At 50.1% G+C, this 12,819-nt stretch overlaps 2 protein-coding genes across 2 annotated transcripts; both read right to left on the bottom strand.

Annotated features, from left to right (window-relative positions):
* Nucleotides 1–412: 412 nt before the first annotated feature.
* Nucleotides 413–2,757, bottom strand: PC9H_005977 (uncharacterized protein; the record flags this gene model as incomplete). Its single annotated transcript, XM_036775533.1, has 12 exons — nt 413–711; nt 772–902; nt 963–1,020; nt 1,069–1,246; nt 1,300–1,787; nt 1,838–1,902; nt 1,956–1,973; nt 2,030–2,064; nt 2,113–2,228; nt 2,285–2,472; nt 2,520–2,588; nt 2,645–2,757. 12 exons carry the CDS (start codon nt 2,755–2,757, stop codon nt 413–415), a joined length of 1,758 nt encoding a protein of 585 aa, XP_036631552.1.
* Nucleotides 2,758–3,958: 1,201 nt separating this feature from the next.
* PC9H_005976 (uncharacterized protein) lies at nt 3,959–7,415 on the bottom strand (the record flags this gene model as incomplete). The annotated part of the gene is made up of 9 exons (XM_036775532.1): nt 3,959–4,302; nt 4,359–4,475; nt 4,531–4,651; nt 4,717–4,863; nt 4,917–5,189; nt 5,239–6,474; nt 6,529–6,911; nt 6,970–7,026; nt 7,082–7,415. The coding sequence occupies 9 exons, from the start codon at nt 7,413–7,415 to the stop codon at nt 3,959–3,961; spliced, it is 3,012 nt and encodes a 1,003-aa protein (XP_036631551.1).
* Nucleotides 7,416–12,819: the final 5,404 nt, after the last annotated feature.

The raw sequence follows: 12,819 nt of genomic DNA, 5'->3' as shown, positions 1-12,819 counted from the left end.
TCCGAAAATAATGGATACCTCTCTAAGGGCTTTTTTACCTGAAATCCATGTTGCGACAATGTGAATAATAGAGGTTTGACTCACATTGCGACTCTCATGGCCAGCCAAGTACCCATCATATGCTTATTTGCAGTGGGCGGCACGTCCCAAGCTGAGGGTGTCAGATACGAATGTTCCGATTCGGGAGTACCTGCCCAGACACATTGGGCAATTGGACGGCGGTGATGTTCGGGCATTTTGTGGGTCTTAAGCACGTCTAGATCTGTGAGAGAGCTGTTTATGCCTATATCAAATGAACTATGTTTGTGGATTACAGGGATTTTCATCAAAGGTTTGGCCAATTGCCGAACACGCAGCACGGGAATAAGACATCGCCAATCACCACGGCCCCGTACTAGTCTGACGCAGCATACTAAAAATTGGGCATAAGCGCGAGGATTTGCGGGAGGGGGGATGCAGCGTACTTATCAATCGCTCCTTGGTCCACGGGTGGAGATGCGCCAGTACCGATTAACACCTTATGTCCAACACTCGGTACGCCTTCATTGGTAACTATAAACAAAAAGCCTGGACCAGGAGAGAACAATCGTCCATCACGAGGAGCGGTGATTTGCAGCGTTTTCTTGTTGCGTGAGAGTGTAGACTGCAATTGGACTAACTTTTGGTCCATGTGAACACCATGTGTAGCGAACCCGAGATCCATCAGCGACACTGAGCATCGGTAAGTTTATGGAACGAAGATTGGGTATGTCGAAGTCAAAAGAAGGGTACCTGATACGTCTCGCACGTTGGGGGGTAGATTGATGTTGAGTGTGAACGTTTTACCGAAGTCCACAGTGGCAGGTACGCCATTGACAGTAGGTCGATTGCTGAACATATACGGGGGTGATAGAAATTCCATTCTATGTGGATACTCCCATGAACACCAAGGTGGTTAGCCTTAGGCAAATTGAATCGCGCACCTGTACTCTGACGGAAATCTGCCCTCTGTCGTAAATTGGACATTTGGGTTAGATCCGGCTGGAGTGAGGTCAGGTGGCTGTCCCATTAGATTGAGCAAGGGCCTACCCAAAAGGACAGAGCCGTCAGGAGTAAGAGAAGCAGTCGAATGATACATCCTTGGAATGCTGGACGCTGGAATGTCAGCAGAGGAGAAACGCCTTCCAAGAGGAGCATCAGGGTCATAGACGGCAGCAGTGAGCGCCGGTTTATCTGCATTACTTTCCAACCCCACGGGATCGAATGTCTACGAAGGTACTTATGAGACACACATGATATATCCTGGTGAACGGAACTCACGCTGTTGTAGCCTGCCACACCGGTTTGTGCCCCATTCACGGCAAGCACCCGGCCGTCGGGTAGCAAAATAAGCTCGACCATCAGCCTAGGTTGTGGCATTGACTCAACCTTCCAGCCAGTCGCTATGCCAGCTGGCGTGAGTACAAGTCGTGCGCACTGGGCAGAAGCTGGCGTTTGTGAAGAGTATTGACTCTCCTCCAGTGTGTCGTCGACGACGGATCCGCCACATATCATGATTTCGGGGGTAAAGTTATTTGCCTGCGTCAAAGGAAGTAGCACAGCGGAAGCAGAGAAGGGGGAGCTAATTCGGACGCCATTTGGAATTCCTGGGAGCCGAACCTCGGTGTTTGTCTTCCAATCCAAAATCATGGCCTCTCGGTTGGCAGATATGAACAAGCGGCCATCAGGTAAGGTATGTACGTTGGGGAAATGGTTCCCTTTGACGGTGTCTTCCATGAACCGGGTGGGAATCTGAAGGCCATTAAAGCCTAGGCAGTTGTCAGTAGGAGAGGGTTCTATCAGCAAAGACAGCACGAACCGTTGATGTTCTTGGGAGGGAAGAACTCAAATGTGGGATTGTTGATGGTCACGTTGTTGATGAATCTGGCAAGACAATGAGTTACGGGGCGAACGATGATGGTGCGAAAGTAACAAACGCGTTATCTATAGATCCTCTATACATGGGAGGATAAAGTCAACAATTAGGTAGTCGAACGGTAATTTCACGCACCCAAATATGAACATCGATCCATCTTCCAACCTTGCCTGCCTAATATCAATAAATTGGTAGCCAAGTATCAGTGGAAAACTTACAGAAGAGGCATACCAACGTCGTGAGGTCAGGCGAAGGTGTTGAGCATCTTCGATAATGTCACAGCTAGCGTCGGTACATGGAGTGAACATCCGAATCGCTTGCCGTCCGTCAGGGCCTTCAAGTTCGCGTTGATTAGGACTTCTGCCTGGGAATCAGATAGTTAAGACACACCGATATTGCCCTGGCTTATGTTCACGAACGGGTTGCCAGCCGAGTGGATGAACGTGCCATTACTTAGAAAGCTTCCTGTTGCACACCAAGTGTTCGTAATTGGATTCAAAGCGCGAACGGTCCGCGAGGGCAGATCGATCTCAGCGGACCACGCCGAATGCCCATTCGTCTGCAAAGGATTTGCCTCACTGCGTATAGTAAACATCGAGTCGTCGAGTATTTGCACAGCACGTACACCTTGTCGAAGATGATAGCCTTGGTCTCCGAGACTACTGCGAGCTGCATTGCGCTGACACCTGTGTTGCTGATAATGAGGTGCCTATTAACATCTGGTGACAGATAAGAACACGAACGGCCTACCCTTCCTGTACCAGTTTCCACTTGCCAGCAGCAAAGGGGACTGCGCCCGCAAGCATCGTACAATGCAAGAGAGCTAAGAATGAGCTGAAGCGCAGTGATGGAGCTGGAGCCATAGTGGAGTAGATGCCTCGGTATTGAACTGAGAACTTGGAAATTATGCAGAAAGGACTCCACACCTTTTATAGCCTTCGAGTGCGGCCTCACTACATCCCATGACCGACTCTTGGACAGCGTGAGTAGCATATACTGTATAGCTAAGGTCGCCGAACCATGGCTAGTGATGAATAAGAAATGATTGAGTACTCGTCTATCTGGGCACGCCGCAGGGCGCTGAGAAAGTACATTGTATGGGGAACCACTCTGTTGGGAGCATAAAATAAGCGAGGGAGTCGTTGTATATGGAGTGCCAGGGGTTGTAAACCCCATGTAGGCTGTGTTCTGTGGCAGCATCGCCAGTCTAACCATGCATGTGATGTGGTGTCCGCATTGCGACAGTGTAAAGGATGGGCAACAACGTCGAAAGCCAAAGTGAATCCGAAGAAGGCAGCGAACCGATGCTCCAACGGCGTTGATGTTGCGCAAAAAGGAGACCAATCATTGGATGAGACGAAGCACGAAGTAAGGGGACCTCACACCGATTGACTGCTACGGTCCCACACAACCGCAAAATGTGCTCTTCTCTGTGCTCACGATCCTGGGGACGTAACGTACAAATGGGATCGGTGGACCGGGATAGAACTGAGGGACCGGGTCAGTCAAGCATTCTTGAGATGTAGGGATATCATACGACCCAGGGACCGTAATTACCTGTGAAATATGAGTCAGTGAAATAGCTTAGAGAGTGGTTGGCTTACCTAGCTCTGATGGCTACGAGTTTGCGATACCGCTGAGATGTGCCACTTATATTCAAAGCGGCAACTGCAAAGCTCGACGGACGCTAAGTATCATTGGGACTTCAAATTCGAAGCTTCACGGTTCCAATGACGTGGACCAATTTGTTCACATTCAAACATATCATACAATACAACCGTCGTCTGTCGCGAGAATTGGTTAGAAAATGTCCATCTATGAACTTGATCACGATACAAGTACAACGATCCGCAGGATCTACCTGAGTTACTATTTCGTGTCCATTTTTATTGCCATATCAAAGAAAGCCGAAAGCGTAAAAACATGTTGCAACTGCAAAGACGAAAGCTACGACGGGAGAACAGTATTGACTTGCGAAGGATTTCAGAGCATTGGGGTGGAGAGCATGGGAAGAGGACGTGTTTTGCGGGTCGTGGGTGGGTCGGTTTTGATGCTACGTGGGAACTATAACTGGTTGTTTAACCTCTGTGCAAGAGCTTCGATGAGCTGTGGATTCACGCCGAACTCTCGAGCAAGGTCCTGAAGGTTTTGAGTTGTAGGTTTGTCCTCGGGGAAGGCTTCGGCCACTGGGGACGCATCGACGGCTTGTGAGGCTTGATTAACTGTGGTCAACTGTTGAAGTTCATCGGGGGGAGAAGTGGGGCGCGACTGATCCTTGACTGTGGGAATGCACTGAGGAAGCCCTGGCATCGTGGGTATGGGTATGCTGTCGGTGTCGCAAAAACCGTGTTGATCTTGAGCTCCAGGACAGACTTGCTCGAAGTTAGCTGATTGTTGTGCTGTAAATGCTAATAGTTTACGATTGAGACCACACTTCCTCTTGCTCGTTAGCGAGGCAACATACCATGGCAACCTAACGCTGCTTCATACACTTGTTTGTAGAGGGTGGAACAAGCTTCGGTCTCTTTTCGCTGTCCGTTAGAGCGTGAAAGCAAAACACGGAGGGCAGCAATGGTTAAGTCTGAGGAGAAAGCGTTAGAATGCTGCGAAAGGGGGAAAGCTCTATGGTAGCTCACCATAAAGCAGATCTCTAAGAACGCCCGACCAGAAGACCCTGCTGTCAACGTCGGTGGGGAACTTGCTCAAAATGCTGATGAGAGAGTGGAACGGAAGTGAAGGGACTTTGAGGAAGTGGGACTAAGGGGACATCCAAATAAATGGCTGTTATTCACTATCAGCTATGGACAATCAAAACAACTCACGTCGGGGGTTTGGACCAATGATAGTAATGCAGTGATCTCCGTCTCGGTCATTAATCCGCTTTCGAGGGTATGTATAACACGATCGTCGTCGAGGCCGTAGAGAGAGGGGCGACAACCATCGAAGGAGCCGCGCCAAGAAGGAAAGAGCTGTAGAGGAGTATGATCAAAACGAGGACACAAATATACACGCTGCAACATACGGAGCGCATAAGTTCTTCTTGAGAACTCCTCGTTACGGTCACTCCTCGAGCGCGGCGGCCCTTCCCCAGTACACTGCTTCGCATCGTTGAGGCACCAGAGCGGGTGATTCCACTTCGGCTCTTACCCTCGCCTCGCAAAACAGCCCTCGCCACGTCCTCATTTTCGACTTCTACAAATGCGTGACTAAGAGTCTTGCCTTTGCGGTCAAGAAGGACGTGAACACGTAGGACTGGCTGCTCAAGCCACATGCATATAGCAGGAGGGGTGATATCCTGGAGGACAATCAGCATTAGACCACAAGTGCATAGGCAACGAACCCACCCAAGGAACATTGTCAATTCTCAATACAACTGGCTCGTGTTCATTTTTTCCGTCCGATCGAGCCCCGGTTTTGGCTCTGATTCGGCTATGATCCTCCTTCGGAGTACTCGCTCTGAAATCCTCGAAGGGGGCAGAGTCTAGAGCGTGATCTGTATTGCCAAAAGTGAAGCCGAGACCATTAACGGCACCTTCGACGCTTCCCGGAGAACTGAACAAGGGATCCAAGAAGGAATGCCCGCGCGTATATTCTGTCTTTCGCACTTTCTTCGGCGTCGACGACGGCGGTGGTAATCGATTCACATCGACCGAACAGAGGGGAGATGGAGAGGGCGAAGCAATCGGCGGACAAGTATTCAATTCCGCAGCAATGTTGATGAGTTTGAAGCTAGAGACAGCTTTCTTACAAACGGCGCATTCCATGTCTTTTTCACCGACGATATTGAGGGCGCTGGTAAGACAGGCAGAACACAGCGGATGAGTACAAGGGGAGAGGATTGCTAAAGAGAGAGGCGCAGCAGACAAGGATGGTATGCTGCCAGACAGACGAGAGCGATCGGTATTTGAAGCTCCTCCTGAGCGGTGGCAAACAGAGCACTTCGTCGGAGAACCTGCGGATGGCTCACTGCTAGATTCAGTGGGATGCGAGCTGAGTGACTCGATGGATGGTAGGACGGGAATATTGCGACGACGCTGTTGGGTGTGGAAATGATCCTCAGAGTTTATAAGGGAACGACCGAAGTCATTGGGCACAACCGAATGCTCGATTGCCTGGCCGGGCTGAAGGAAATGAGGGTTGAAAGTAGGCAGTTGGTAGAGGGGTGATGGCACGGAGTGTTGTTGAGCCATCGGTAAAGGCATGTTCTGCATAGGAAGAGGGGAGGGATATTGCGTAAAGCTTGGAATAGATGCAAATGTGCTGAGCCCGTAACCAGGAGTCACATTCATGCCAAGCATCTGTGCGAAATTGGTGGCGACGTTGAGACGGTCGGCTAAGGGAGAGTAAGTGAATGGCTCAATTTCGGAGTGCTGTTTGTTGGTCTCATAAATGGCTAAGTGATTGAGCTCGGCATCCGCAATTGGATCAGTGAAGCCATGGTCGTAGTCGAAAGATCGCTCATATTCGTATTGGTTAAAGGATGGTTCGTAGCTGGCATCGTCGTCTTCGAAGTCGTTCTCGTCAATGTCAAATAGCGATTGTGTCGACAAGTCTTGCTTGCGCCGGATGGGGGTAGAATCCTAGTCTCGACGGATGAGTGCTAATACGGGACTAGATAGCAGTACATCACTAACCGTTCCTGGACGCCGTCGGAGAGCGGCTGGATCGGTAAAGCTTCCTTTCATTCTGAGGTTTTGGGCGCGTGCTTTGTTAGGAGGAGGGGTGCACATGATTGCGTTCTCGATGTTTTGGCTACTTGTCGTTCGCGTGTTGCTTTTGTGGTTGCCAGTGTTTTCGGCCTCTCGGCCGATAAATGCTCCTGAGTGTGTGAAGGTGGCCTTGGACGCAGAGGAAGAGATGAGATTAGACAGCCGCGTTGAACGAGCGGGAGTTCGAAGGACGTTTGGAGACGTGGGCTGAAGGGGCCCTCCGGCGAAAGACCTGGTTGTTGGAGGCACTACCTGAGATTGGGAACGAGGTCGACGATGAGTTGAAAGGAACGCCGGGGGAAGAAGTGCTAAGTTCAACGCATATTGAGCCTCGTTCCTGATTAGTTCGACACTAACAGAGCGCACCTTCCTCGGTCGTGACAAAACTTGTATCATTCACATCAGAGAACGCTCTATCGCTAGCTACAGTCAAATACTACGCGTCAATAACCATAAACGTGCGCATATATGCGCTTACCTTCGTCGTCGCCATAATGAGAATCTTCACCTACAGTAGATTGAGATGCAGAGACCTTGATGCCATGCTCGGTGGCCCTGGAGCGCCAACTATCGGCTATGTCAGAAAGGCATGACTTATGAGTCTTCTTGTTGTGGCTGACTCCATTCTCGGAGACGATGCTGGCGTTGGGACTGGTGAAGTTGAGACGTTTAGATCTTGCGCGCGCACTTTGGATGCTACTCGGAGTCGTGAGGGTGGAGGAATTTGAAGTAAAAGAATGTAGGCTGAGAGGCGTGTACGGCGTTGAAACTGAGCTACGGGGGATGCGCTGGGGGGTCACAGGCGACGACATCGTGGTTGAGAAAACGAATTGGCGGTTGTCACAGATAGGCAACTTCAACTGTGACACCGTGAGCTAACGGCACGTGATCGCGTTGTTGGTGGAATATGATGCGGAACACCTAAACACCGCCAATTTGGGACAACAGAAATGGAGGCATGATTTGGGCTCCGATTCATTGATCCTTTAGCCAAATGATAGTACTTTATAAGTAGTTTAACTTGTCTAGACCGATTGTCAAGTACTCCAAAAATGAGTGAGTCATTTCCTTCAGCTACAGATGGTTTTGCACGGTCACGTGCATGGATGTATATATGGTAATTCAGGGTCTACCTGTAACCAAATATGGTAACTACTGATAATCAAAATGATGTGATAAGCCTCCTTTGCTCCCATCCCTTGATGATGTGTGTTCATCCAACGGTGCATGTGATGCTTCCATTTTCGGATAGTCTTGACTTTCACCAATTGAAGAGCCTTTGGCATATTTTCTTTTAAGGTCTCAAAGGTGTAATCACAGTGTTCAGCAAGATCTCTGTACTGAATAGTCAGATACAGAACCAGTTTCTAAGGAGTAACTACACTGTAAGACTTTTTTTATTGAATTTGATGCATATTTTACACTCCTTTTATGGCCTGTGACCCCCTGACTCCAACTTAAGTTGCTGTTCAGCGGGCAATTTTGTGATTGTCCCAAATTGGCAGTGTTTAGGTGTCCCGCACCATAGTCAAGATCATATGTAACAGTCCAAAGTCACAACATAATACATTGATGCCCATCACAACCGGAACAACAATTAATTAACAAGCCCGTGTCAATGACAACAGCTGAAGTTTTCTATTGAGATACCATCCATTCCAGTAAGTCTATTTCAAAAGGAGCTGGGGGCCAGAATGAGGGACCCTGATTTGTACTGTGGTTCTTATTTGCAGCAGAATCCAGAATGCACAGCTGATGCACAACAAAACGGCGTGGGGCAGATGATGCATTATATCTGGAGAGAGGTGAAAATAGCATGAGATCATCTCTGCAGACCAAAGCTTGTTTAGTGACAGAACTTACAATACAAGATTGGAAGCATGTGAGGACATGCAGCCATTGATATGAACATGGTTCCCAGTCTCACTCATGAGATTCTGTAGTCAAAAAGACAGAACAAGGATGATATGAAGAGTGAAATGGATTGCGGGATTTGTTGTACAAGTATGCGACATGGCCATGGAGAGTTTGAGGAGGGACTCGCAAAAGGACGAGCAGCTCTAGTGATATAAAGTGTAGGGCATAAGAATAAGGCCTTTGCACTTGGGAGAAGCATCATAAAAGCTGTAGGAAACAAAATGTTGCCACTGATGTCGACGATTCCACGAACACAAGGTTTCAGCGCTCAGTGTTCAACTTCCTGGTATCACATCAAGGCAAATCATAAACCCTGCACCCATGCAGCGACTTCAGAGAACACACTACCTCATCCTGAGTAGCATGTCTGCAAAGGCCTCGATGCCTCAGGCTCCAGCAAGGTTCCACTTGAGAGCCAAGACAACAGCCATGTCTATCGGCGCTCCACAAACAAGCAACATGTGTTTTGTTCAGATGTGGACATACAGACCTTCAAGTGTTTTACAAAGGTAGAAGGGAAATACATGACGAGGTGCGAGTGCGGTCCACCAGCGCTTTGAAGCTCACCCTGTTCACGTCCATTACTTGACAATCTACCTTGGCTAATTTCACCACCTAGATACCACCTGGTGTTCACATGGACAACATTCAATATCTGAAGTGGTATCCAGGTGGTCACCAGGTGGTAAAAAAGTGGACAAAAATGAATTGAAGTGAACTTGCATGGAAAAAGTGGTGATCAGGTGGCATCCATGTGGTAAAAAACTGGTTGGAAATGGGCTGGCTGGGTCCACCTGGGGTTCACCTGAAGATGTGGTGGACCACCAGATATACTATCTAGCGAAAGCTTGCCGGGCAGCGCGGAGATCTTATAGCTACTGGGTAGCCGCCATTCCCACTGCGGGCGAAACCTTCGGAGAGTGCGGATTGTAACCGGAGTCATTTGCTTAGCGTCGGACGAATCATCGGAGTGATAGGAATCGTCTATTTCGTCTATGCTAAGACAAGCAAATCGGTTATTCGCCAACGAGGTCGCACTGATCACTCGTTGGTCCGGACAAAATCCGCGTCCGATTCCTCAACTGGGGCCGTTCCCTCATCGTCTGTTCCTTCCGAGGTCCCTGCACTTTCTCCAACATCGGCCGCGGTCAGGAGATCTTCGATGGCGGACATCCGCTCCTCGGTGGTCATGAACCGGACGTCGTACCGGAGTGGGCACTCGCGGGACATGTGACCGGGTTTGCCGCATCGGTAGCAGAGCTGCGAAGCGGCGGGCCGGGAGCGGGTGTGGTCGACGTCCATGGGGACACCGGGTGAGAGAGCCTTCGGAGGAGGCGGAGGTTGGAAGCGGGGTTGCAGAGGCGGGAGCTGAGTCCGAGGTGTGGGAAGTACACCCGCAGGAGTCCGAGCGACTCCGGAGTTGGCTGCTGGTCGGACGAGGGATCCGGAGTGTCCGGAGTTTCCGGAGTGCACGCCAAAGTGGAAGGACTGGTTGGCAGCACGGTTGTCAGCAACCCGCTGCGCTGCCTTGTACCATCCCTCGAAGTCATCCTCGTCCGGACAGTCTGCGGACTCGGCAACGCGGCTCTGGATGATGGAGTCCAGTCCGCGGCGGAACTTCATCGTGATGTTGGAGCCCTCGGAGTATCCGGACTGGTCTACAAGGTCCCGGAACTCGTCGAGGTACTCCTGGAAAGTCCGACGCCCTTGGTGGTATCGGGTGGACTCCAGTTTGAGCATGGCGGCTTCGCGTTCCCGATCCGGAAGGAAGCGAGTCCGGAATTCGGTCGCGAAGGCGGCCCAGGATTCGAAGTACGGATCCTTCGGACTCCGGAGCACCATGTCTGCGTACTCCTTGGCGCGATCCTTCTGGAAAAAGGAGAGACACCAGAGGATTTTGGCCTACTCAGTCGGAAAGTGGTCCGGACAGAGCTGGAAGTAGATGGAGCACGCGTTGTAGAACGCGCGACCATCCTTGCGGTTTCCGTCAAAGATCGGGGGAGAGGCGGGCTTCAAACGGGAACACGGGACGATTTCGGATCGACTCGGGGCGTGCTGGGAGGCTTCGGTGCCCCTCAGCTCGGAGTCCCGGGTCGTTTTCGGAGTGCTCGGACGGGGTGTTAAGAGGAGTCCTTCAATTCGGGCAAGTGTATCCTGGATGGAAGTGATTTGGGTTTGGTGTTCGTACGTCTGAGCCCACAAGGTCTGCAACGTCTCGGAGCCCGGTCCTGAAGCGACTGGCTCGGATGGCGGGATCTGGCTGGAGGCGCCCGGCATTTCGGAGTCGTCAGGGGGGCGAGGGATGGAGTTCCTTGGGTCCTCAGAGGTGGGTGGGAGTAGCAGGAGAGCGTCCGGAATGTCCGCAAAACCGGAGAGACGTCGGGAACGAGTCCGGAGTGGCGCAGGACGTTTTCCGTAGGGCTCTGGTGCCAGGATTGGGAGATCCTGTTCTGCTGTAAGGGCAACCTCAAGGTGGCCGACAGCGCAGGCCTAGCAGAGGGAGAATCCAAAGAGATGAATAAGACTAACTACAATACATGAGAGAGCTGCTCACCTAGCAGAGGGAGAATCCAAAGAGAACAGGATGGGGATTCTCCATGCTAGGAAGCGAAGTATATACTGTAGTAGCGTGGGAGGAATGAAGGGTAACTGTACAGTACACCAGCCACAGGTACAAACAAATATCACAAGGTACGAGGGGGCATGTGATAATGAAGTGGAAGGGGAATGTACAGGAGCCGTGCCAGCGACCTGGGGGAGTGGGGACAAGGAATAACGAAGTGGGAAAGGAAGATGGAGGTAGCCCGGACGAGCCCCGAAGTGTATCTACGAGTCCGAGTGAGTCCGAGTGAGTCCGAGCGAGTCCGAGGCGTCCGAAGCGCGGGAAGACTTCGGAGTCACCGGACGAGGCTCGATACGAAGGGAGTGAACGGAAGGGAAGCGGAAAGGAAAGGGGATGAAAGAAAGAGGAAAGGGACGAGGAGGAAGGGGGCGGGACAGGGGGAAAAGGGGAAAATAGGAGTGTCCCCTTACAGGTACACCCTACCTAGTGTTCCTTACGTTATTGCTGTTTGCAGAATAGTTGACCCAGCGTGATTTTAGCGCCACACACACAAAAATAGTCACGACAGGTAGGGCAAATGTTTTCACTCATATCTCCCTCAATTTTTATTGTAGAGCTTAGACTCAAGTACGAGCCTCATCCCCTGATCAATCCGCATAGGCACATATAGAAATCTCATTATTTCACCGTGTAAATAAAATGAAGGTCCAAGGCGGCCATTTCACACTTATTGCAGCTAAATCTGTTGAAGTGATGTGCACACTTGTTGTACAAATGTATAACAAAGTTGCGCTATACTAAGCGCCCGGTTCCCACGCATTGGGGACCACCCATAGACACTGCCAACACCCATTGGGACAGCCCAGGTCATCATGGGATGACTGGTGTTGACAGTATTGCTAAAAGTGCGCAAGCACTGTTTAGCAATCTGTACATACATTACAAGCGCACGACTCCCACGGTCAATGCAACGTTCCCACGTTCAGCGCCCCATTAGTAGGTCTGTTGACCTCTATTGTGACGACCGGAACAGGCACCGGAACGCCTCGGTCTCCGCAGGGAAGCAAAAGGAGCAAAAATGAAACATGGAGCCATCATTAGAATGATGTCTGGCATGTTCCCAAGCTGCTCCGGAGCTAATCAAATATGGACGCGATTTAGTGGACAGCTATATTCACGCCTCGCGCAGAACAGTACCCGTGGGAACCTGGGATGGTCATTTTCCATACATGTCTAGAGTAATAGACACAAAGAGTCAATAGAGCGCAAATCATTACATATTATTGATTGATTGCATCAACATCATTAGTGATTGTTACCAAGGCAATTAGAGTGCATTAGGACGCTTCTACAAGCTTCTAATCAGACTATAATAGCCTAAAGTTTAACAAAATCTAAGTGAAAATATATCATAAAGGACTAATGTACGAATATATGGAGGCATATGTTGTACAAAGTGGTCTGAAATATGCCGGGGAGCTCAAGCATTGACTAACGACACTAGGGCGGGACAAAACATATGCAGCAGAGTTATATACATTTCCCTACTTTTGCCATGGTCAACAAACGCAACAAGGTGCAAAAGGCGGTAAAAAAGTGTTGGAATGATGTAATCCGGCACATGATCACCATTTGAATGGACTGGAAAGGGGCATTGCCCGGCCAGTAATGAATAAATGGTTGGGTGGTCATGTGATGGGGAATACATAATTGTTGGTTGTGCAGTCATTGAACAA

Source organism: Pleurotus ostreatus (genome assembly GCF_014466165.1).
Source record: "Pleurotus ostreatus strain PC9 chromosome Unknown scaffold_4, whole genome shotgun sequence".
Taxonomy (NCBI): domain Eukaryota; kingdom Fungi; phylum Basidiomycota; class Agaricomycetes; order Agaricales; family Pleurotaceae; genus Pleurotus; species Pleurotus ostreatus.
This window is presented reverse-complemented; position numbering and strand designations above follow the sequence as displayed.